Here is a 22,384-nt window from a genome sequence, read left to right as displayed (position 1 = left end):
TTAGTATATATCTGTATATTTGAATATCTTGTAGTTGTATGTGGATTGATTGAGGTTGGGGTTGGTGCAGTCAAGCCTTTTTCAAGTGTCATAGTTAAAAGAATAGATTTTGGAGTCAAATTGCTTGGAAATAAAATCTTAACTCCACTGTTCCCTACTGGTTGGACCTTGGCCAAATAATTAACTTCTCTGGGCCTCAGTTCCTCATCTATTAATGTAATCATAATAGAACCTATCTTATATGGGTTGGAGTGTGTGTAACAAATGAGTTGAGATTATATACAGACATACACATACGTGTATGTGTACACATACACATATAGATGTATCAAATCATATACATATTGCTTAGAATAGTGTCATATAGTAAGCATTTTATACATATCAGCCATCACTATCATTATTATCATTATTTTCTTAACAGAAATGTAAATGCTGCTCCAGCCTGTCAAAAGATATCACACTTGTTTAATTTGTTTTACCTAGCTCTCAGTCACAGCTAGTTGGGTAATTTTTAAAATTTGCTGTTTGAGTGGTCAATAAGATGGGAGGGGGTATGGGGTATGTGATGTTCAAGGTTTTCCTGTATTCATTTTTTTTTCTGAAGTAATGCAAACATTCTAAAAATGATCATAATGATGAATGCACAAATATGTGATGATATTGTGAACCACTGATTGTATACTTTGCATGGATTGTATGGTTGTGAATATATCTAAAAAACGCTATTTGATAATTGAGTAGTCAAAAATTCACTGTTTAAAATATATCCTATGAATTTCACCATCATCTGTCTTTCACTTGAAGAATTGGTTTCATTTTTCACTGAGCTTAGTTGATTGGTTCTTTATAGACCCTTTTTCTGTAGTTTTTGTGGGTTAAAGATTTAAATTTGCTATGGAAACAAGCTTCTAGGCTAACCAATGATTAGCTAATTTCTGATAATAGAAAAGGAAACAGATTGCCCTGAGGCTGTCGTTTTCATTTCCTCATGGGGAGAAGAAGTATAGTGCTGAAGAAAGGTAGACGCACACACTGAACCTCTGCCACGATGGGGAACTGGGCTGAGAATGAGGGGCTCTCCATATTCGTCATTGTAAGTACCAACGAGATATGAATTTTGAATTCTCTGGCTTGTTTGAGTTCTCTTGGGAGCTAAAATAGACAGCATCTTATTTTATTTGTTTGTTTGAGAAATCAAGTTGAAACTGATTTACTTTGTGACTATACATCTATCAGTAAGCAGACTGAGTCCATTTCTTTTAATTTCTTAATGGGAAGAATGTATTTGGGAGGCTCATTTCTCTTGGTTTACATCTTCAGTTCCTGGAGGTACTAAATTAGCCGGCATTTCAGAGTAAAGGAGATTGCATGCTAATAGCCCTGATTCTGAGTTATTTTCTAATATTCACTAAGAGACAAATTTCTGTCTACTTTTTATGTGTTTATACCACTTTAAAAGTAACCAACTGAAATTTTATATCATTTCCAAATAAGAAGTATAAGATTTGTTGTGTATATGGGAAATTGACCGTTGTCAGCAAGTAGTTCTCAACTTTCTTTAAAAAATAGCAACTTTCTTTTCTCTGTGAGTTATTTGTGAGGTTTATAAAAATCTGAGGGAAGGGGATTATAATAAAGTATCCAGGCTCTAAAACAATATAACCTATCTTGAGAAACAATCTAAAAAGATATGGCTAATTTTCAAATAGACATATTATTCTCTGTACTTTTAAATCTAAAGAACATAAGCTATTCCCAAAAGATGTTGGTCTCAGCAAAGCAATGATGGGCAAATTGGGAAGATAGAAATGTGATATCTAAAACATCTTTCCAAATAGCCAACTGAAACATAATGTACGTGCTAAAAGAACACTTATGAATGGAGCTTTTGAGATAATTTGCTATGAATTTAAACTTTGAGTTTTTGAGATAGAAAGAAATCAGTGGCACATATAACATAAAAGCAATGAATATTTTGTCATTTAAAAAGACACATTTTATGCCAAAACAACGTTCTAAATCAATACAACATTTTTCTGAGAACTCAGAACTGTAAACTTGATTTTTTTGAAATCATCATTTAAACAGATCACGCCTATAGAAAACAAGTTCAAATTATCCTTTTAGCTCCCCCCAGAATTCTCCCCAAGAAATGAACTCTTTCTCAGTTTTACACTCATATACTTGAAAGTGAAGCCACAGATTGGAAAGCAAGAGTAAGAAAGAATGACAAGGTCAGGAAATGGAGAAGTCACTTTAGCACCTCCTTCTTTGTAAAAGCGGTCACATTTCTAGTCTCAAGAATCCATGGGATTTTAATAGCTTCAAAGCACAGTAAGAAGAGACCCCAATAGAGCTGAGAGGACTGGGCAGTGACACCATTTGATGCGATTATTGCTTGGGATAAAACAAGCAATCACCATCTAGAAGTGTCTCTGTTTTAAAATCCCATCTGCCTCACCCTCTCATCCATGTTCAGTATCTCTGCCTTCAAAAATTAAGCAAAAGTGACCAAACAGAATGAAAGACTTGGAATTTTAGCTGGCAAGACTCCCACCAGCTGGGAGTGGGTGCTGTGTGGTGGAGGTAGGTGATTGTCACCTGTGAGAACGGAACACAATAGTCTATGGTGTTGGGGCAGTAATAGGGGCATATTCTTTTCCCTTCTTATTTCCAGAAAAGCTATCTGCTATTATCAACCTATCTGAGGTTAAGAAGGAAAGAGAATTTTAAAGAAAAGAAAGAAGATATACTTATAACAACTTGGCATATGTATGGGCCAAGAAGTAAACCAAAAATGGGGAACAAGACAGCGTGGAAAGATTCATCACAGAAATGTACTGACACTGTTATAGGAAAGAGCTGGTTACATACCGCTTTGAAACCACCTTTGTCCAAGGTTGGACTTGGGGAAGCCTTGACCATGGTCAAACTCCAACCTTATGTGGAATCTACCTGTTGAAACATGAAAACTTCACTATTTCTGTTTGTGCAGGTTGCATGGCTGGGGATGAACGTCTTCCTCTTTGTCAATTACTACAAGGTTTATGATGATCCACCTAAGTTCTTCTATACTCGAAAACTTCTTGGGGTAAGTATATGTTCCATCCCACACAAGATTGGCAGGCTCACATTTCTCATCAGACATTCTTGTTCATATTTCCTTTCACATTTTAAATAAATAGTCTGACCAACCCCAACAGCACCAACAGCCTCACTCCTTCCATTACAACTCCCTAGGCAATTAAGGCCTTCTAGTGTGAGACAAAAGTGCAGCAGAGGGTCCCAGTAGCATCTCTTCCCTCCCAAGAACCATGGTGCCATTATTTATCTTAAAAGAGAGATCTAACACTGACTTTGAAATGCAAGGACAGTTTGGAGCGATCAATCCAGGGATGACACATCTGAAATACATGGGACTTTCCATATTCTCTAAATGATCTGATTCGTACTACTTTTCCACATGGTGAACCCTGCTCTTGGTGATGTTAAGAATTCAGAAAGTTAGCTTCTCCCTATGAATGGAGCCTTTGAGATAGTTTCTCAAGGGCCACATCCCAGCAAAGTGAAGGCCCCTGAGTTTCCTTGAGTACTTAGTATTCTCGGTTTCCTTGAACTACCAGGCCTCTTCTTCATCACATACGAAAAAATTACATTTGCAGCTACTCTTGGAGATTATCATTTGTTATATCCTACTAGATCCATGTGTTAATGAATTAATAGTAATTTATTAAAATGTACTGTAGATATGCATAAATAATTATATAACAGATAAGTTTGCTACACTATTATAATTGCTGTTAACTTATCCATGTGATACTGAGAAGAATGGCTTTACCTTGATGTTCCACTCCAAAATATGCAACTTACTTTCCACTACAAGGCATTGGAAGGATAACAATTATAATACTAAAGCATTAAGTTACCATTAAGGTCAGTCTAAGTGCTAAGAGAACCTTTTGCAAAATCTTAAAAAAGCATAGTTTCAATACTGAACTCTAGATAATGATATGTATGCGGAAGTGTTTAGAGGGAAGAGAGCTGATGTCTACAATTTATTTTGAATTGCATCGAGCAAATAAGATGGGTGGGTGGATGGATAGAAGGGTGGATAGATGGATATATATGTGATAAAGCAAGTGTAGTAAAATGTGAATGGTACAATCTATGAAATGGGTAAACAGGTATCCAGTAAAAACTTCTTGTAATTTCTCTGTATGTTTGAAAATCTTCATAACAAGATGTTGGGGTGGGCGGCAAAGGCCAGTTTCAGATTAAAGCAACAGGCCCTAAAAATAAACCCTTGCCTTTGAGGGACCTGTTTCCATTGGATAACTTGATAACTCTGGTGTATGGGCCTCAGACTGGGAGTCCTTGGTAACTGGGGGAGCAGCATGCATTCTGTACTCACAAGAGTCATCTTGCTCCTTATTTTGCCTCTTCTAGTCAGCATTGGCACTGGCCCGGGCCCCAGCAGCCTGCCTGAATTTCAACTGTATGCTGATCCTGCTGCCAGTTTGTCGAAATCTGCTCTCCTTCCTCAGGGGTTCTAGTGCGGTAAGAGCAAACATTCACGAGTTCCTCAAATTTTCTAAGGACATCAAGCTAAATGCCTTTTCTTGGGAAAGCAAGACAATGGTTGGTGAAGATTCTAGCCTCTGTAGAATACTCATGAGCCAAGCCATGCTCAATTCTCTATTTTATTTCTATATTATTTATGGATGAACCATTCTGGGACAATCACTCAGCATGGAATAGCCTTTTTTTTAAAAAAAAAATACAACCTACAACCAATATGAGTGTGTGTGTGTGTGTGTGTGTGTATCTATATCATCAGAGTTTGACATATAAGAATACACAGGGCTCTAGGCACTGTAAATGAGAGAGCAAGGCATTCTACATGGAGAAAAGAATATGGGCAAAAACATAGTGGTGGGAAAGTAGAGGTCATTTATAGAGGAGAGCAGCAAGCATTCTATTGTGACAGGAATGTAGGGTTTATATAGAGCAGGTAGAAGATTGGGGCTTTCCTGGCAGGCTACGACCTTAAATGTTTAGCTAAAGAGTTAATACTTAGTCTATCAATCATAGAATATTCTGGCGGAAGAAAGTGAACTAAACTGTAAGTAACAAGCATAACTTGCCTTGAAGTTTGCCTCATTTTTCCTGGTCGTAATAAATTCACATTGATACCAAGGTTTATTTATTTTTTTTTGTAAGAACTCTACTACAATTGATTTGCTATTATAGCATTAGTAGGCTGCAATGAAGCTTTTATTTTATCTGATTTCACTCTTTGCAAAATGTCATTTCATTTTAATCTGAATGCTAAAATAGGACTTTCACAAGCGTATTTTAAAAGTAAAAGTTGACAGAAATAACTCTAATATCATCACTACATGAGAGAAAATATTAGCTGAAGAAGAATGCTGGGAAACATTTTAAGATGCTCCAGAAAGAGTCATGACTGCTTTTCCCAGGGCAATACTGTGTTGGGGTTCCTTGCCTTAAGCCAGAAACCATATATTGCACAATGTTGACTTGCAAACGGACAGCAAAACAAAAGCAAAAGCTACAAACAGTGCTTCGTATTAGCAAAGGCATTGATGACAAGGAATTCCAAATAATCTTTTTGACATATGAAACCACAGAGGTAAAAGTCCCACTTCATGGAAAATTTTATTGATCAGACAACTCTGAAGTACAATATCTGATGTATTATGGGTGCTCCACGAACATTTGCGAATGAACCCCTACACTGTTGAATTTTGTTTTTGAAGAGACATGGCAATTTTTATTCCCTCTTGTTCAACTACTTTCTGTATAGAGGAAGTAAACCCTCAGAAATAGGCAATGTTTTCACCAGGATGGCCTGTTAAGAAATCCTTATTACTCCACAACCCCAAATTACACTGTTGTTGAGCTGCCATGTTCAATGAGCAGTGCATGTTGTAATGGCAGCTTTTAGGCTTCCTGTGGCCCAGGAAGGAACACCCTTATCAGTGTCTCTAATGCAAGGGATGTGATGAGGCTGCTCTGCAAAGAGCAGAGACATTCAGCTCTGTAACCAGATAAACCTTTTAAATTTTTCTTTAAAGAATATATATTTTAAAGCTAGCATCAAGTAACAATCTTTTACAGACAGGGCATGCCCCTCCTTCCCTCCCTGATTCCCATTCTGAAATGGAAACTGTGCAATTGTAGCTTTTTCTTTTTTCTGATTGGGATTCAAATGGGTGAATGCACTGTGACTAACTTTGGAAATTATAATAGAGGCCATTTATTGAGGCTTCATAGACCTCATGTTATGAAATCTTCGTAGCAAGCCAGTGAAATTAAATGAGAGGGCTGCAGTTCAAACCCAGGTCATTGTGCCTCCCAGAGCCCATTCTCTTTCCTACATCTTCACATAAGCTGCAGCTGTCCTGTTGCAGTATTGAGGTCTTAGAAAATCCATCATATATGTGAATTTTTGTGTATGTGAAATAACCTAGGGTAAAAATGACAAAAATACTAAACTTCAAAGATTTCTTAGTAGGGTATTATGCAAACAGAATGTCTGCTTAATTTCCAGTGGTCTTAATCCTTTAGACATTGCTTTGCAATCCTTCTGATTTTCTGGAGAAATAAAGCTTCAAAGGTTGATCACTCCAGGGAAGGTAGGAGTAATAGCTCTTAGCCCGCTTTGGTGAGGGGGGTGGGGAGAAGGGTAGGGCTAACACAGAGAGGTCCCCGAGGAATCCTTAAGAACCCCTACTTGTCTCGCAGAAACTAATTTCTAATTGGACTGCAGTCTTAGTCTTAAGATCTGAAAGAAGCAGGAAGTGAGAGGGTAAGATCCTATCTGTAACTTCACACAGTCTGGGGGTCAGAGGCCCTCAACGTGGGTCTATCTCTTAATCATGTGGTGAAGGACAAAGTCTCACTTTTTGACCCATAGTTTCCTTGGCTAAAAATCAGGTAGAATAATATAAATGTAAAAATGAAAATGATATTTCATAAGTATATGAGTTGATTCAGTTCACTAATTAATGAGTTGTCAGTCAACAAATATTTGCTGAGAGCCAGCTATGTGCTAAGCATTGAGAACATGTGGTGAATAAAGAGTAAGAGACAGATGGGCCATGAGTTCAAGGAGCTTAGAGTTTTATGGGGGATATAGAGAATAAACAGTTAATTTCAAAAAGATGAAAAGTACCATACAATATAAGGGAGTGCTCTTCAAATTTATCAATTATTTTACTACCATCGGGTTTGGACATTACTGTCAGTTTCTAAGCCTGAGTTCTGTAATTGCACGGCTGACTTTTCTTCTTTGAACTTTGCAACATAGTAACATATATTAAACTAAAACATTACCATTTTAACTGCCATCAAGTGTACAATTCAGTTGTACTCATTGCATTCACAGTACTGTACTACCATCACCAACATCCATTGCCCAAATGTTTTCATCACCTCAAACAGAAATTCAAAGTTGACTTTTGTGAGTTCTTCCAAATTGCATATAAATATCTAATTCAGATTCATTAATGGTGTTTGTGGTGAGACTAAGTATGCATAAATAGAATTTTTAAGTTTCCATGAGAGTCATGTTACAGAAACTCATTAAATATGCACTTCTTTTTAGTTCCACTTCTCTTTTTTTCGAAATTATGTTCTTTTCCCCTTGCAGTTTGAATGGAACATAGAAATCTGCTGAAATGACTCAATAATCTCCCTTGCACTCAAATGTCAGTTTATCGAGATTGGGCAAGATTTTAAATGAAAGTAACAGAGAAACTTCCCTTTAGAAGTCAATGGCAGAAAGCAAGAAGGTAGCTCAGTGAGGAACCTATGGGGCATGATGGCAGCTTGGGTAGTTAGTAGGGGGCTGGCAGTAATTGAAAAATAACTCAAAAACATATACATATTATCTGCACAGTAGGAAGGAACAATAGCGACAACAAATAACCCTTGCACAGTCACAGGCAGCAAAGCACTTTCATCCCACCCCACCATCTGGCTCTCTCTCTTGCCTCCTTTTCAGGAAGTGATGAGGAAATTATATTCTTGAAAGCCAAGCATCAACGTGGTTGTATCTTCTCTTTGGGTCTTTTTGTGTGTGTGTGTGTGTGTGGCCATTCCTGATCTCAAAGATGGTAGCTGGGAAAATTTAGGGATTAGTGCCCTGGTAGGGATTGCCCATTAATGACTAGTAGCCTCTGTTTTTCCTTTTAATAAGATATATGTGCTTTATATTAAAGAGCTTCTAAAAAAGTATATATTTAGATAAAACAGAACATTACTGAGTGGATCTTGCTTTTCCCAAGCACTTCTCTCCATTATTCTGATATTTAATTTCTTGTTCTTTAATGGCCTCTTGCTAAAGCTGGTAAGAGGGTATTTTTCACATTTTGTTGACCCATGTTGATGAAGAGGAGGAGGATAAGACTATGGAGACAGTGTAAGGGTCACAATGAAACCCCACTCTTTTTCTTCAAATTCAGCAGACAGAGTGAGTGTATTTTCCCCCTGACATTTCCAAAGGATTTGTCAGGAAGCCAAAAAGAAAACAGTGTGGCAAGTACAGGTATGGAGGTCAATATCTCTATAGGTTTAGAATAGTCATCTTGGGTTCTAGGATAGTGAAGGAATAACTTATTTATTCAACTAAATAATTACTGAAAGATTTAAAAAGTGTGTGACCTATTGTTCTGCCTACAGGAAGCTTACCCTGTAGCTGGGAAGCCAAGTCACATTTACTGAAAAGTTAAATGACACAAATTAGCATTAAATATTTATTAAACACCTCTCAATCTATGCAGCAGATCTATGAGGGAAGAACTATGATAAATATATAAGTGAGGAAAGTTGAAACTGAGTAGATGATGTCAATGTCACATAGCTAGGTGGTAGGGCTGGGATCCAACACAAGTTTATCTGACATCAAAAGTTGCTGTCTGAAAAAAAAAAGTTGCTGTCTGAAATGTAACCCAGTACTCCTTTTTGTCCCTACTAATTCCCATTGCCTGATTCTTAGGACTTTAATCACCTCTCATCACTTCATTAGGACGGCATTAGTTTTCTGTTGCTGTGTAACAAATTACCACAAACTCAGAGGCTTAAAATGACCGTCTATTTGTTCGCAGTCTTGTAGGTCAGAAATCTAGCAGACCTGGCTGGGTTCTCTCTGCTTAGGGTATCAGAAAGATGACCTCAAGGTGTCAGCTGGGCTGAGTTCTCATCTGGAGATCCCTTTTGCCGTATAATGTGACAAAATCACAGGAGAGCTCATCATATTCACAGGTTCCACCCATATTTAAGGAGAGGAAGTTGTACAAGGGCCGGGGTCATTGGGGGTCATCTTAAAATTCTGCTTACAACTAGGACTCTTATAAGCTATGGAGGAACCTAGAAATTGGGAAACAGGAAAAAAATGTTTCCTTAAACTTGTTAAGAACACAACATAGCAACACGACTTTCAAAACTTGAAATTAACACAGAAGACACCCAGAGACTATGTAAGAAAACAAGGACAATTTTTTACCAACAGAGATGTAAAAGAAGTTACCTCAAAAAAGAGATTTTTGTTGTGAGTCTGAGTCACTGTTTAGTTCCACAGGGGAAAGCTGAACTATCGCTGATGACGTTGGTGTCCCACCCATATCCCTTCAAGCACTGACAGTTCTCATACTGGGACAGCTTCCTTCTGCCAGAACCAATGATTCACTGCACAAGGATTTTCTTTAAGCCCTCACCTGGAGCAGGCTTACAAAGCCAGGGAATGGATGCTGTGCCGGTAGCCCTCGGTCAAAGATGAATTGGAATTGGTGGATAATATCCTAGTTCCTTAACCCCTCAGGCAAAATAACCCTGAAGCATGTTCTACAAAGTCTTTCAGACTTCCTTAGTGAGATTGAACCCACTGATATTACATAATAGCGATCCTTGGTATAATACATCTTTTATGGTTTCCTTTCCTCCCCTTTCTCACTTGCTCACTTCCTTACCTATATCTTTGCAATGCTCTTCCAAACAGAATACTTACACTTAAATTTTCGCCTCAGGATTTTCGGCACTTAGAATAATATTAACTATATTTTTGCATTTGATTTAGTGGAAAGGGGCATGAATCTTAACGACATATAGACTTGGATAAAAGCTATTTTGAGATGTTAGCCTTAAGTTTTCTTATTGACAAAATGAGGATAATACCTACCTAGTTGCCTTAAATGAGGTAATGATAATATGTAACAGCCTGTCTTACTGAAGGCACTCAGAAAAGTCTAATTCTCTTTACTTTTTCTGAAACCTACAATATCTTCTTGACTAGTATTTCTGAAGTTCTAGGAATCTGCTCTCATGGTCCAAACAGCCCAGTTCCCCTAGGTGTAGCTCATTCAGAGATAATGGATTAAGCCCAGTTTTCCAAGCAATTATATATTTTCTATAAAATCAGGACATTTTATTAAAATAAGCAAGCCAAATATTAAACATTTCCATGTTTAAATAGACTTCAGAATTTAGAACCACATATTTAAAATAGCTAAGAAATTTTGGACACTTTCCTCTCCTCTTGAAGTTCTCTGAATCTTTGTGGCAGTGTCTTAAGACTCAGGAATAAAACAAAGAAAGGAGCTGGCTAGTTTTCAGAAGGACAAAGTTCTCATCCAACCAACAGCCAGGATGCTTTTTCTGCTTTGACTGCTAGCCTGAATCCAAATTCAAACCCATGCTTTCTAACATATGCAGGTAGGACAATTATAATAAAATATGAGCCAAACTACCATTTTAATGTCCAGGTAATCATATAAGGTATGAAATATTGGAATATTAATAGAAACTCTATTATCATATGGCTTGGGTTAGTTAAAGTCCCCTAACCTTAATAAAATAGGCTTGGTTTGCAGTCATGCACTTGGGTTTCTTTCCTCCTACTAGTACAAATCCCAGTTTTGCCACTGGTTAGTGTGAACTTAAGACACATTAATCTCTCTATGCATTTGTTTCCTCATCTGTCATGCAGTGATAATAACAGTACCTCATTCATAGGGTCAATATAAGAATGAGAAGAGTCAAAGCATGCAAACCAGTTAAAGCAGTTTCTTGCACAAGCTCTTGATAAATATTAGCAATTGCTATTGGTGTTGTTACTATTTGGTCAATCATGTTCCTTGTGATGTCATCTCTGATCTTCATGGCAAGTGGACCCTTCTTTCTTCCCCAATAATGTCTAAATCTTAGAACCATGTTCTTCTAAAACCATTCACGTGTTCTAGAACCATCCATTGTCTTGTGTCCCCACTAGACACAAGATACAAGCATTTTATACTCATTTTATATCCTGTTTATCAAATAAATTAATCAGAACTAGAAACTATGGGTTTAGATATGTTCTCTATCTAAATTTGTATTTTTTGTTAACTTTATTTAACCAAACAAACAATACACTTAGAACCAACAAAAATAGATATCTTAGTTAGCTTACCCATAGGCATGTTTAAATAAAGTACCCATATAATCATTGTAAAGCCTGTGTTTGCATAGTAAGTTTCATAAACCAATTTAAAATTGAGGCAAAAAGGAAAAATAATCCACATATTCAGATAGCAATGTTCTTAAATTCTAAGTATTAAACACTAACTTAGATACCATTTATTTGTATTTTTGTACAATTAGGCAATAGATTCCAGGAGAGACTTCCCCTGACACAGGTATGAGAACAGAAAACATGGTTAGGCTGCTATATCACTTACTGGCTATTTGACTTGGTAGGTAGATGGCTGCATCTCTCTGAGTCTCGGGTTTCTCATCTATCAAATGACAATAATGCTACTACTTTGTAGGGTAGTTGTGAGAATGAAATGAGATTATATGTATCAAGGAAGTTATATTACTATTCTGCTTTTTCCCCCTCATCCAAAGTGTTGCTCAACAAGAATTCGAAGACAATTGGACAGGAACCTAACCTTTCATAAAATGGTGGCATGGATGATTGCACTTCACACTGGTAAGTTTAAGATTGCAAAGGAAACTTGGAACTAAAGAGTCCCCTTAAGAGGTTTCTTTTTTTTTCAGGAGACCAACCTTTAGAGGTAGGTTAGGTGGTGGTTTGTTATGTTGCATTTTTTAAATGAATTTAATACAAAAATATTCACCACCCTTTCTACCATACTAATATCAGGATTTAGTCTTTTAGGTCTTCAAATTTTGTCATCAGTATTTTCTTACAAAAATGAAAATATTGAGTACGTGGGTGGTTCAGTGGTAGAATGCTTGGCTTCCATGTGGGAGACCGGGGTTCGATTTCCAGACCATATACCGAAAGAAAGAAAATATACCATCAGAGGAGGCAAGTCCAGTGTCCTTACCCTTTTCCAGTGTAAGCGTCCATTTTTAACATAAAAAAAGTTTGTCAATCCACATTTACAAACTTTTATTCATTCAATCTACAGATACTCTTGTGTATATGCGGATTCACAGATTTCTTGCAGTAACCCCACAGGACTCACAGCTCATAAGTTGAAAATCCCTTAAGAAAGCTCTTATCAGCTAACCGCATTCTTTTATTATTATTAATTACGATTATTAGCATAATTTAGGGATTGGTTGACAATGTGAAATGTAAAACAATGGAAGTGATTAGAAGTCCAGAAGGAAAGAAGTGTAGTTAGGGAAGTGAGAACTCCTGAAAGTCAAAGTTGGAGGAGTTTGAACTTCTTCAGCCACATAGCTTGATATATGGGGAGTGAGGATAGTGCCAGTGCAAGAAGGGACTATGTATGAGTCCCTTATCAAATCCCCACTAATTCATTCATATATAATTGATGTACCAGATACTAGGTATGCACAGTGATGAACAAAATGGACTTTTACTCTGCCCTTAAGGGGTAGTCCCCTAACCTCAGTAAAACAAGCTTGGTTTATAGTCGTGCACTTGGGTTACTCTTCTCCTACTAGTATGTCAGGCAAAGTTTCTGAGCTAAGGTAAATGAATTGGTTCAAAATGACATTTTTAATAAATTTTTTTAGAAAGTTAGCATAGTATACTGGTTAAGAGCAAAGAATCACGTGCCAAACTGCCTGGGTTTGAATGCTAATTGCTACTTCTTACCTTGATGACAAAGGGCAAGATTTATTAGCAAGAGTGCCTATATCATTGTGTCAATGTAGGGATTAAGTAATCATAAATCACTTATTGCAGTGCTTGCCCTCTAGTAAGCTTTATGTGTTTGTTAAATAAAGGATGCAATTTGGTTTTTTAAAGAGACTCATACATTAGGCTATTGTTTTGTATCAATTCAATCAAATTTTGCCATCTCTCAGTGGAGGTAATGTCAACCATAGGCATGCAGTACATAGGAGTCTTCTTGTTTGGACACAAATACATCAGTGGGAGAGAGAATGAGAGCACGTTTAAACACCTTCAGAGACCAAGGCTATTTTGTAGAACTTGGTTGGATCTTTAGGATCATGTAGCTCAACACTCACACAACTGGAGAGGAGACTTCCCCACTGGAATTACCTTGTCTCTCTGGTCCTGGAGACCCAGTTCTTGTTTATAAGTGCCCTGGGCTATGGCCTTGTAACTTATCAGAGTCAGGGGCTATAGCCAGAAACACAGCTTACAATAAAACTAACGCCATTCATCTTTCTCTTCTCTGCCCTCTGTAGCTATCCACACCATTGCCCATCTATTTAATGTAGAGTGGTGTGTGAATGCCCGTGTCAACAATTCTGATAATTATTCAATATTACTTTCTAAAATTGGAGATGCTCCTGGTGAAGAATATCTCAACTTTGCTCGAGAGAAAATCAAGGTAATCCTCTCATTTCCTGATTCACATGTTTCCTAGGCTGTTACAACTGACGGGTAGATTTCAGTACTCTATTTGGCCATAACAAACAGAAAAGTTGGCAAATGTTCACAGGGACAGGTCTGTAGGTTTTAAGGATGTGAGTTCAGAGAAAATGCCTCCCATCTTGTTGAGCCTGTGTGTAAAAGGTCTTTACATGTTTTCCATGCCCTTAGATTCACTGTGAGAATGTGTGTATGTGCAGCCTGGAATAACTCAGTTATCCTCAGCATGCCCATGATGATGTCCACCAATCAAAGAAAATTGGGACTATATGTGCAGTCAAACAAAGCTGGGTTTATCATTTACTGCAGCAAAAGAGACCTCACATCATGAGGAAAAGTTTGGGCCACCTCATAAGGGTGTTAAATGGGGTTTCTTATAAAATTTGGGCTTATGTCAGATGATTGTAAGGAAGATCCAAGGAAGCCAGGATTTGCTCATGATCGGGTACTGTCAAGCAGTTGGGGTAATTTTAGGATTGGATATCTTAATTTTTTTTTCCAGGAGGCAGAAGGAATGGAATGGGGCTAAAGTAATAATACATAAAGAAGCAGTAGCCATCCATTTTTTTTGTCTTGATCAGTCACTCACATGATTTCGGAGTGGTCTTCTTTTCATTTCACTCTACCACAGTCACAAAATGACTACATCTGATGTCAGTGGTCTTTGAATTGGTTATGTTAATAGGGGACCCCCTGACATAGATGTTTGTACCAAGCCAGCTACCTATTGACAGCTGTCAGGGATGCTTTTCTTTTTTTTTTTAACCTACACATTCTAGGGACAGTCTATGTCTGTTAATCGTCACTCCTCCGGAAGCAAAGTGTACTTGGACTAACTGCGCAACTCTTTAAGCTCAGTCGTGAGGGTATCCAGAGGCAGGGACTTCTTCATGCCCAGCAGTTGTTGAACATTCTTACAATCAAAGAGAAACTCCAAGATGTCTCCATGTGCCCAATGGCTTGAGAAGATAGCTACATTCCATTACTATACACTGACTTCCAAACATGTTTCCTTGTGTTTAGAAAAGAACACAAAAGGTGACCCTTAATTTTGCAAAAAATATGCTTAACCTGATAGGAGAAGAACTTACCAATCTACCTGGGGTGGGGGGCGGGGAATTAAACTGAACATCAAAGCAGACATTATTTTTCTACACTGTCTTTTACATTGTTCATTGTTTGTGCAATGATATATAAGGGTGGCATTTTGAACATACTAAGCGAGCAGACACTGTTGTGTCCGTCCCCTCACCCCCACTCCTACCTCCCTCCTCCTTCTGAGCACTTTTGCTTTCAATGGCCTATCCCAGTGTTCTTTCCTCAGAAGACTTCCTGGGGGCTACTGGAGCCCCTTTATCTGAAGACTCAGAGATCTGGAAGGGTCTGGATGTTTAGCTCTCTCAAGGCAGCGCTAAGCCAGTGATAAACAGGGGCAGGCTATGAAAGCCCAGATTCCCAGTCTTGAGTCAGGACAAACCCTGAGGTGCAATGTATGTTCCAGAGCTCCCCTGCAGGATCAACCTAAAGCTACCCTCTGGAAGCGTTTGCCTGAGACCAACCCTTTGCTTGACTCTTCCCTCTTTCCTGTCCTATTCCTCTTTCCCTTAACAATTTCCTAACAGCACGCCCTTCATAAATCACTTGCCCATAAATCCTCAGGGTCTGCTTCTGGGGAACCCAGCTTAAGATGTTAAGCATGCTCAGAATATATTTTCCAACTAAGCACTGTGTCCCTTAATTCCAAATCAAAGGGAAAAAGAGTTTCAGACACTTTCAGGACACCCTATAGTCAACTAACATCCTTTATTTGTTATTCCTTTATTTGTATTTTGTATGACACCACAACCATGTAATCCTTTTTAAAATTTAAAAATAAGTAGTGCAAGTCTATATTTCTCAAAGGATGCTTAGGGTTATCAAAAGGAGGCAAGAAAATACCTAATAACTGGACACTACAAATAGGTAATCTTGCATTATTTGGGAGTCTACAAATAATGTGTGTGTGTGTGTGTGTGTGTATATTTTATAGAACCCTGAAGGCGGCCTGTACGTGGCTGTGACTCGGGTGGCAGGCATTACCGGAGTTGTCATCACGCTGTGCCTCATATTAATTATCACCTCCTCCACCAAAACCATTCGGAGGTCTTACTTTGAAGTGTTTTGGTACACACATCATCTCTTTGTGATCTTCTTCATCGGTCTTGCCATCCATGGAGTTGAGTGAGTATTTGAATTCTGAGGCCACGTACTTTATGTCCCTTAGTTTCTGGGGGATGTAGTATGATTACTTATAGAAAACTTGAAAAGCACACCAAAATCTGACCATCTTTGCAATCATATAAAACATACCAAGAGCACTGAGGGGATCCTGGATGTTGGTGACAAAGTCTCCTGTAGTTTATTGACTAAGAAATTAGACAAACCCCCAAACTAAAGGGGTTAATGATGAATCAGTTGAAGGGGCTTGCTGTAGTTCAATGAGTTTCAATTCAAGCCAACTATCATTTATCAGTTGCCTTTCATATAGGCGGACCAATCTCCTGCACTGTGGGGAATATTAGAAGGAAAAATACAGGGGTATTGTCTTCAAGCATCCTAATACAACAATATTAACAACTAACCTGTATTGAGCATTTTTTCTGTACCAGGTACTGTGCTAAGGATTTGACATGGAATATTTCTTTTAATTCTCAAACTGTGTAGGTGGTCATATTATCCCCATTTTTCTAGATAAGGAAACTGAAGCTAAAAATGCCAAGTCACCCTGCTGGTGAGTGGGATAACTGGGATAGGAGCCCTTGTGATCTACAGCGGGCTGTGATAAATGCTCTAATTTATCACAGTACCTGGGTGTATGGGTGGGAGACTTTGCCTTATTAGGAATCCTCTTTAATACCAGGTTTCTTTTTATATTGCTTCACACTAGCTGATTCTCCCATCTGCACACAGAGGCAAGGCTGGGGAAGTTCCCTGGTGGTTATGGGGCTCTAAGAAGCTAGGGGTAGAGGAAGTAGGTTCTCAAGGCTTACAGGCTCTGCTCTGAGCCAAACTGCCCAGAGAAGGCAATGACCTGACTGTGGAAAGGGGAAGGGTGAGGAGAGGCAGTATTGGGCAACCACTTGTGGGCATTCTTGGTTGCCTTGCTGACTCTAATCCTTGATAACAGTCTCTCTAAACACTGAAAAATCGGTGTATACAAGAAAATCTCTTGACTTTCCTAAAGCGATTGAGTATCTCTAAAATGAGGTTTAACCATAGCCCAGCTGTTTCAGAGGATCTAACAGAAGAGGAAGAATTTCTCCCTACCCCTAGTTCAGTAATATCACCAATCCATTTGTTTAGTTTCACAGATTTCCATCTTTCTCTGGAGCAATCAGAAGAGTTATAGTTACTCCATTCTCCACTTAAGGAGAATCTGCTATTTACAGTGGTCAGGTTATTAATCACAGCCTCACGGCTGGCTGGATAGTGGCTGAATTGGTGTTAAAATCCAGATTTCCTCACTCCTGGTCCTGCAATGAGAAGTGAAAGAGAACAACAGAACTGTTTTCTAGCATTTGCTCCCCAGGTGAATTTGGGTATGAAGAACTCTAATAGTTATCTTCCACTGGACTCTTACTTTGTGTCTGGCATTTTTTATAAATCATGCCACTTAATTACTAAAATAAACCTTTACATAAGAAATATTATTTTTACAGTTAAAGAAACTGAGGCTCAAAAGAGGTTAAGTAACTTGCATGTGGCCCTCAAACTGTAAGTGGTGGAACTGGGATTTGAACCCAAGGTCAAATATATTGGGTCCAAGAGGCTTTCCAACAAATTATTCTATATTGAATTACCGAGTCTGTCTGGGCTGAGGTGTCCCTATATGTAAAATGGGGTTAATAATACTTACCTTTCAACTTTGTAATGAGGATTAAATGAGATAAGATCATTTGTATATAATGTTGTGGTACCTGTGGTACATGATAGATGTTCAATACATGGTAATTTTCTCCTCCAAGATCTGTGGATCTTGAATGAAAACACTCCTAGAATATACCAAGTGGCATGACAAATTTCACATCCCCTAAACAAAATTTTTCAAGGGACTTCTATGTTCCTTTTTATTATATATTCTGAAGTCGCAACTATTCATGTTCCTTGAGATTGTGAACATAACGTTATTACCCCTCCTTTCACCCCTAAACCCACCATTGAATTGAATTGAAATGAACGGGCTCTAGGCACTTCAAATGATAGTCAATCTATACTAATTTCTGTTTGAATTTCATGATCCACATAAATCAAGTCTTAAATCAATGTTAATCTTTTCGGTAAAATTGAGACAATTTTTGAACCAACAGATAAAGTACTGCTATGCCTCAGAGCTATCATGTATGATTGTATGGGTTGTCCACTACACAAAGATGCCTGGTCAAGGGGACTGAAAATTAATCCACACTCTGCTAGCCAAACTCTTTGCCTTACGACTATCCTCACGGAAGGGCTGCCTTTTCCTAATTTGCACGAAGGTACTGTAGGGGCTAACAGTTGTCCTGTTACACTTGCATTTTTTTCTGCTTGTAAATGAAAATGGTACTTGAGACAGAAGCACAGATGCCGCCTTTAAGAAAACATGTATTTATGATCCCAGACTTACCCGCTGTAATATTACATGGAAATATTCTCTGTGCCACTCAACGTGACTTTTTTCCTATTGCTGAAGATCACATATTTTCTTTCCTTTTGCCTAATCTATTTGTAAGAGACCCAAAATACAACTTTTAAATGTACAAATGTAAAAAGTACAAGACCCACATTAGAATACTTAAAATATGCCCCAAATCTCCCAAAACTAAAAGCTTAATTTCTTGCTACTAAAAAGTCTGGACTTCTATCTCCCCACCCCCACCCCAATTCCAGACGAATTGTACGTGGACAGACTGATGAGAGTTTGAAGAAGAGTCCCCCATCTGAGTGTAGCCAAAAGATCTTAGATTGGGGAAAACCAAATGAAAACTGCACAGTCCCGGTGTTTGCTGGGAACCCTCCTATGGTATGTACAATTCACTGTTGCTATTAAAATTTCATAACTGACAATCTTTAGACTGTGTCTCAGAAAAATGTACAGATGTCATAGAATTGTCCATTACAAATGCCAGATGTTGTGGGTATCTATATTTCTCTGCTCTACTTATTGGCCAGAATTATTTATTGAAAAATAAGCTCATGTTGGTCTGTTATCAACATCCTGATGTAAGACTTGGAAATGCAGTGTTTCGAAAAACCCTGTTTGGATTCAAGAAATTCCATCTCTTCTCTTCTGGTGTGAGGGCCACAACAAACCCAATTAATGATTTTTAGAGGGACACTTTGAGATTTCATCCAGAGCTGAGTTAAATAGCTCAGAAAAACAGTTGTAAAGAACCTAGGGCCTCTTCAGACACCAGGAAGTAAGGCGTTCTATATAGCTTTCAGAAATGGGGAGGAAATTGGTAAGGTGGCACTGAAATAGGGAGGCCTTGCCTTTAAGTTATAAAGGAGGCTGGACAGCCAATGGTACCACACAGTGGGGCAGGAGTGTGGCAGTGGTGGTTGAGGACAAACAAGGTTAATAATTTCCCTTCTTCTGTAGGAAGCTCTTAAGAGCTCCATTTTGTGTATTTTCAATATCTCTGCTCCATGGAATGAGAAGAGGGATCTGTAATGTTTGTATCTCCCTCACCCCGCCCCCATTGACAGGTAGTATACCGTATAGGTTATCATGCTAAATATAGCTATAAACTACAAAAAAAAAAAATCAACCTCTTTCCATGGTTTCAGAACAGGACTATATTTTCCTTAAGCACGGTACAATATAAAGATAAATTTCCCATCCCATTTTTCTCCTTTCTTTTTTCCTACTCTCTTAGCGCAAGAATATTTTCCTCTAGACACAGCATGCCGTCTGAGGACTTACAGTCCTTTAGCTGTCTTTCCCATTAATGAAAGCAACCTTTCGGTAAAATTTCAACAATTTTTGAACCAATAGATACAGCAGGGAACTGCTCCCACTGCATGCAGGCATCAATAGAAAGGGGAAAAGAAGAACTGCCTTGCTGGCCCTCCTATGGGCTAGAGGAAGGCACATTTCCTCGATGACAGCTGGGGTCAGAGAAATAATACCTTACCAGGCATCTACCGCAAACGAGTGTCTAGATTTCTGGGGACATTAGAGGCAGTGTCTAAGCTCTGGCTTCATTCAATTTGGACATTTGGTGGTACCCAGGAAACAGAGGGATGGTGGGAGACTGTTTACAGAGGGATGGTGGGAGACTGTTTTAAAAACCTGTTCCATGGAAATGAAGGTTAACTACAGACTCCTGACCTTTGGGGTAGATATTCTTCAACTTCGGAACTAGGGGACATTTAGGTGATCTCAACTTCCAACAGTAAATTTCTGAAAAAAAAAATTAATAGAAAGATCATGTGTGAGAATATGGCAGGCATCTCCTGATTTAATCCTCCTTGCAATCCATTTTGGGAGTTTATCTTTTAAGTGACATTGCTTTTTAAAATGTCTTGTTACTTCAGATGTTAAACTGGGAAGCTAACTGACTGAGTCCCAAGATGGATCCATTTGGTCTAAATGTTTTTAGATAGTAAACAGTGCTACAGGGTAATTCCAGTGTCTGAAACACTGAATATTCTGGCAAGAAGGGAATGTAGGGAAATTTCAAAATCTTTGGGTTTTGTCCTCGTTCAGCAAGTGCAAAGTACTTCCAGAATTTACCAGGATGTTGGAGAAACAACTATATTCTTGCACAAAATTTGTAATCTTGCAAGAGATTAAGCTCTGACTACATGGCTAAGAGAAAGCAATCACAATATTGCAATAGAAAAAAATGGTGTTGCTGAAATGCTTTCCTTTAGAGAAATGTTCATTCCGAAACCAATCTTACTCTTGGAGGGCTATTGCAACTGCAGTTGCGACACTGAGAAGAAATCCCATTCTTGTAGGCAGTTCCTCTTGAGAAAGTTTCATACTGTAGATACAGTTCTCCAATGTGGCCAGGGAGAATTTTCATTTTCACTGTCTCAAAACTTATTTTAATTTCTGATATTTCTGTTGCATTCTGCTGTTGAAGAAATTTACTGATCTAATATCAATATTTAAATAAAGGCGGGCCACAGTGGCTCAGCAGGCAGAGTTCTCGCCTGCCATGCCAGAGACCCAGGTTTGTTTCCCGGTGCCTGTCCGTGCAAAAAAAAAAACACACATATATTTAAATAAACCTACAAGGATTATGTTAATTTAAATCAATTTGTCGCTGTCAATCGATCTTTCCTTATTAGCTATCACTCCTTAATGCACTCACGTTCCATTTTTGCTCTGATTACAGACTTGGAAATGGATAGTAGGTCCCATGTTCCTGTATCTCTGTGAGAGGTTGGTCCGGTTTTGGCGATCTCAACAGAAAGTAGTCATCACCAAGGTACTGGCCGGTTTAGGAATTACTAGTAGTCGGTAGCTGACCACATCATGGGCACATCTACCCAAGTGCACTCTATCATTGGTTTTAACTCTCTTTTACCCAGTTTCTTTGGATTAAACCCGTGGCAGATAGCAGAGCAACAGTTTATTTCAATGTACTTAGCTTGGTAATCAAGTGGTTAATTAAGGCTGTTTAACTGGGGAAACCAGAAGAACCATTTTCTGTTGTAAAATGAAGTCAAGTGCTTTGTGTGTATGTGTGTGTGTGTGTGTGTTTGAGTAGAGATGAAGTAAATAGAAGGATTATGCGGTTAGTTGAGAGAATGGAGGCAAAAGGGGTGAGGTCAAAAGGATGTAAATTAAGCCTTCAAATAGGCAGATGCCAAAAGAAACAAGGAATCAAGGGCAGGTCACATTGTGGTTGTGACGGTTTTGCAGGTTCCCTTTCCCTCCGTTTCTGTGCCTGATATGTAATCATAGAATGTCATACTTGAAGTACCCATCTCAAGCAAGACAGTAACTTTAGGTGTCCTAACTCCAAGTCTAGATGTCATGCTGTTTCTCATCACAAAATAAATGAATAGATATCCAAATAAATAAATACAATTGAAAACTCCTTCTACAGATTCAAAAAACACCAGGCAGGCTATTTTTATCAACTAAAATTTAATTCGATTCAGCCCAGCTCAAACATTTTAACCAAAGGCCTACTGTGGGTTATTTTTACAAAACGTGCAAATTCTTCCTGTCTTCCATTTAGCTTTAGTATCTATGGAGGGTCACAGTAAATCTAGTCCAGTTGTCATAAGAAGTCTTGAAATATAGGAAGCTGCAACAGTTCTCTTTTTATGATATTTATATTGTGTTATAAGAGAAAACCCACAGATCAGCACACTGGGATGCCACAAAATTTCCCTTACTCTAGATTAGGCCTTACTGAACCAGACAAGTATTTCCCTTATATATGCTTTTAAGCAACCTTGTTTTCTGTGAAGAAATAAATATCATTTTCTTCCCATAGAAACAAATAAACAAAGTGTCATCTAAAAGTATATTTTTAACAAGAATATTGCCCACTAATG

The 22,384-nt window shown here is 38.2% G+C and overlaps 1 protein-coding gene across 1 annotated transcript in view; it reads left to right on the top strand.

Moving 5' to 3' along the window:
- The first annotated feature begins 932 nt into the window (after nucleotides 1-932).
- CYBB (cytochrome b-245 beta chain) overlaps nucleotides 933-22,384 on the top strand; it is a 32,354-nt gene continuing 10,902 nt past the window's right edge. The window contains exons 1-8 of the mRNA XM_077145542.1: nucleotides 933-1,096; nucleotides 2,999-3,094; nucleotides 4,450-4,560; nucleotides 11,911-11,995; nucleotides 13,660-13,805; nucleotides 15,876-16,066; nucleotides 18,752-18,884; nucleotides 21,211-21,303. Coding sequence (XP_077001657.1) covers nucleotides 1,052-1,096; nucleotides 2,999-3,094; nucleotides 4,450-4,560; nucleotides 11,911-11,995; nucleotides 13,660-13,805; nucleotides 15,876-16,066; nucleotides 18,752-18,884; nucleotides 21,211-21,303 — 900 coding nt within the window. The 5' untranslated portion in view covers nucleotides 933-1,051. The remainder of the gene's footprint in view (nucleotides 1,097-2,998; nucleotides 3,095-4,449; nucleotides 4,561-11,910; nucleotides 11,996-13,659; nucleotides 13,806-15,875; nucleotides 16,067-18,751; nucleotides 18,885-21,210; nucleotides 21,304-22,384) is intronic.

Source organism: Tamandua tetradactyla, chromosome X (assembly GCF_023851605.1).
Source record: "Tamandua tetradactyla isolate mTamTet1 chromosome X, mTamTet1.pri, whole genome shotgun sequence".
NCBI lineage: Eukaryota > Metazoa > Chordata > Mammalia > Pilosa > Myrmecophagidae > Tamandua > Tamandua tetradactyla.
Note: the sequence above shows the minus strand (reverse complement) of the source record. Positions and strands in the feature narration are given on the sequence as shown.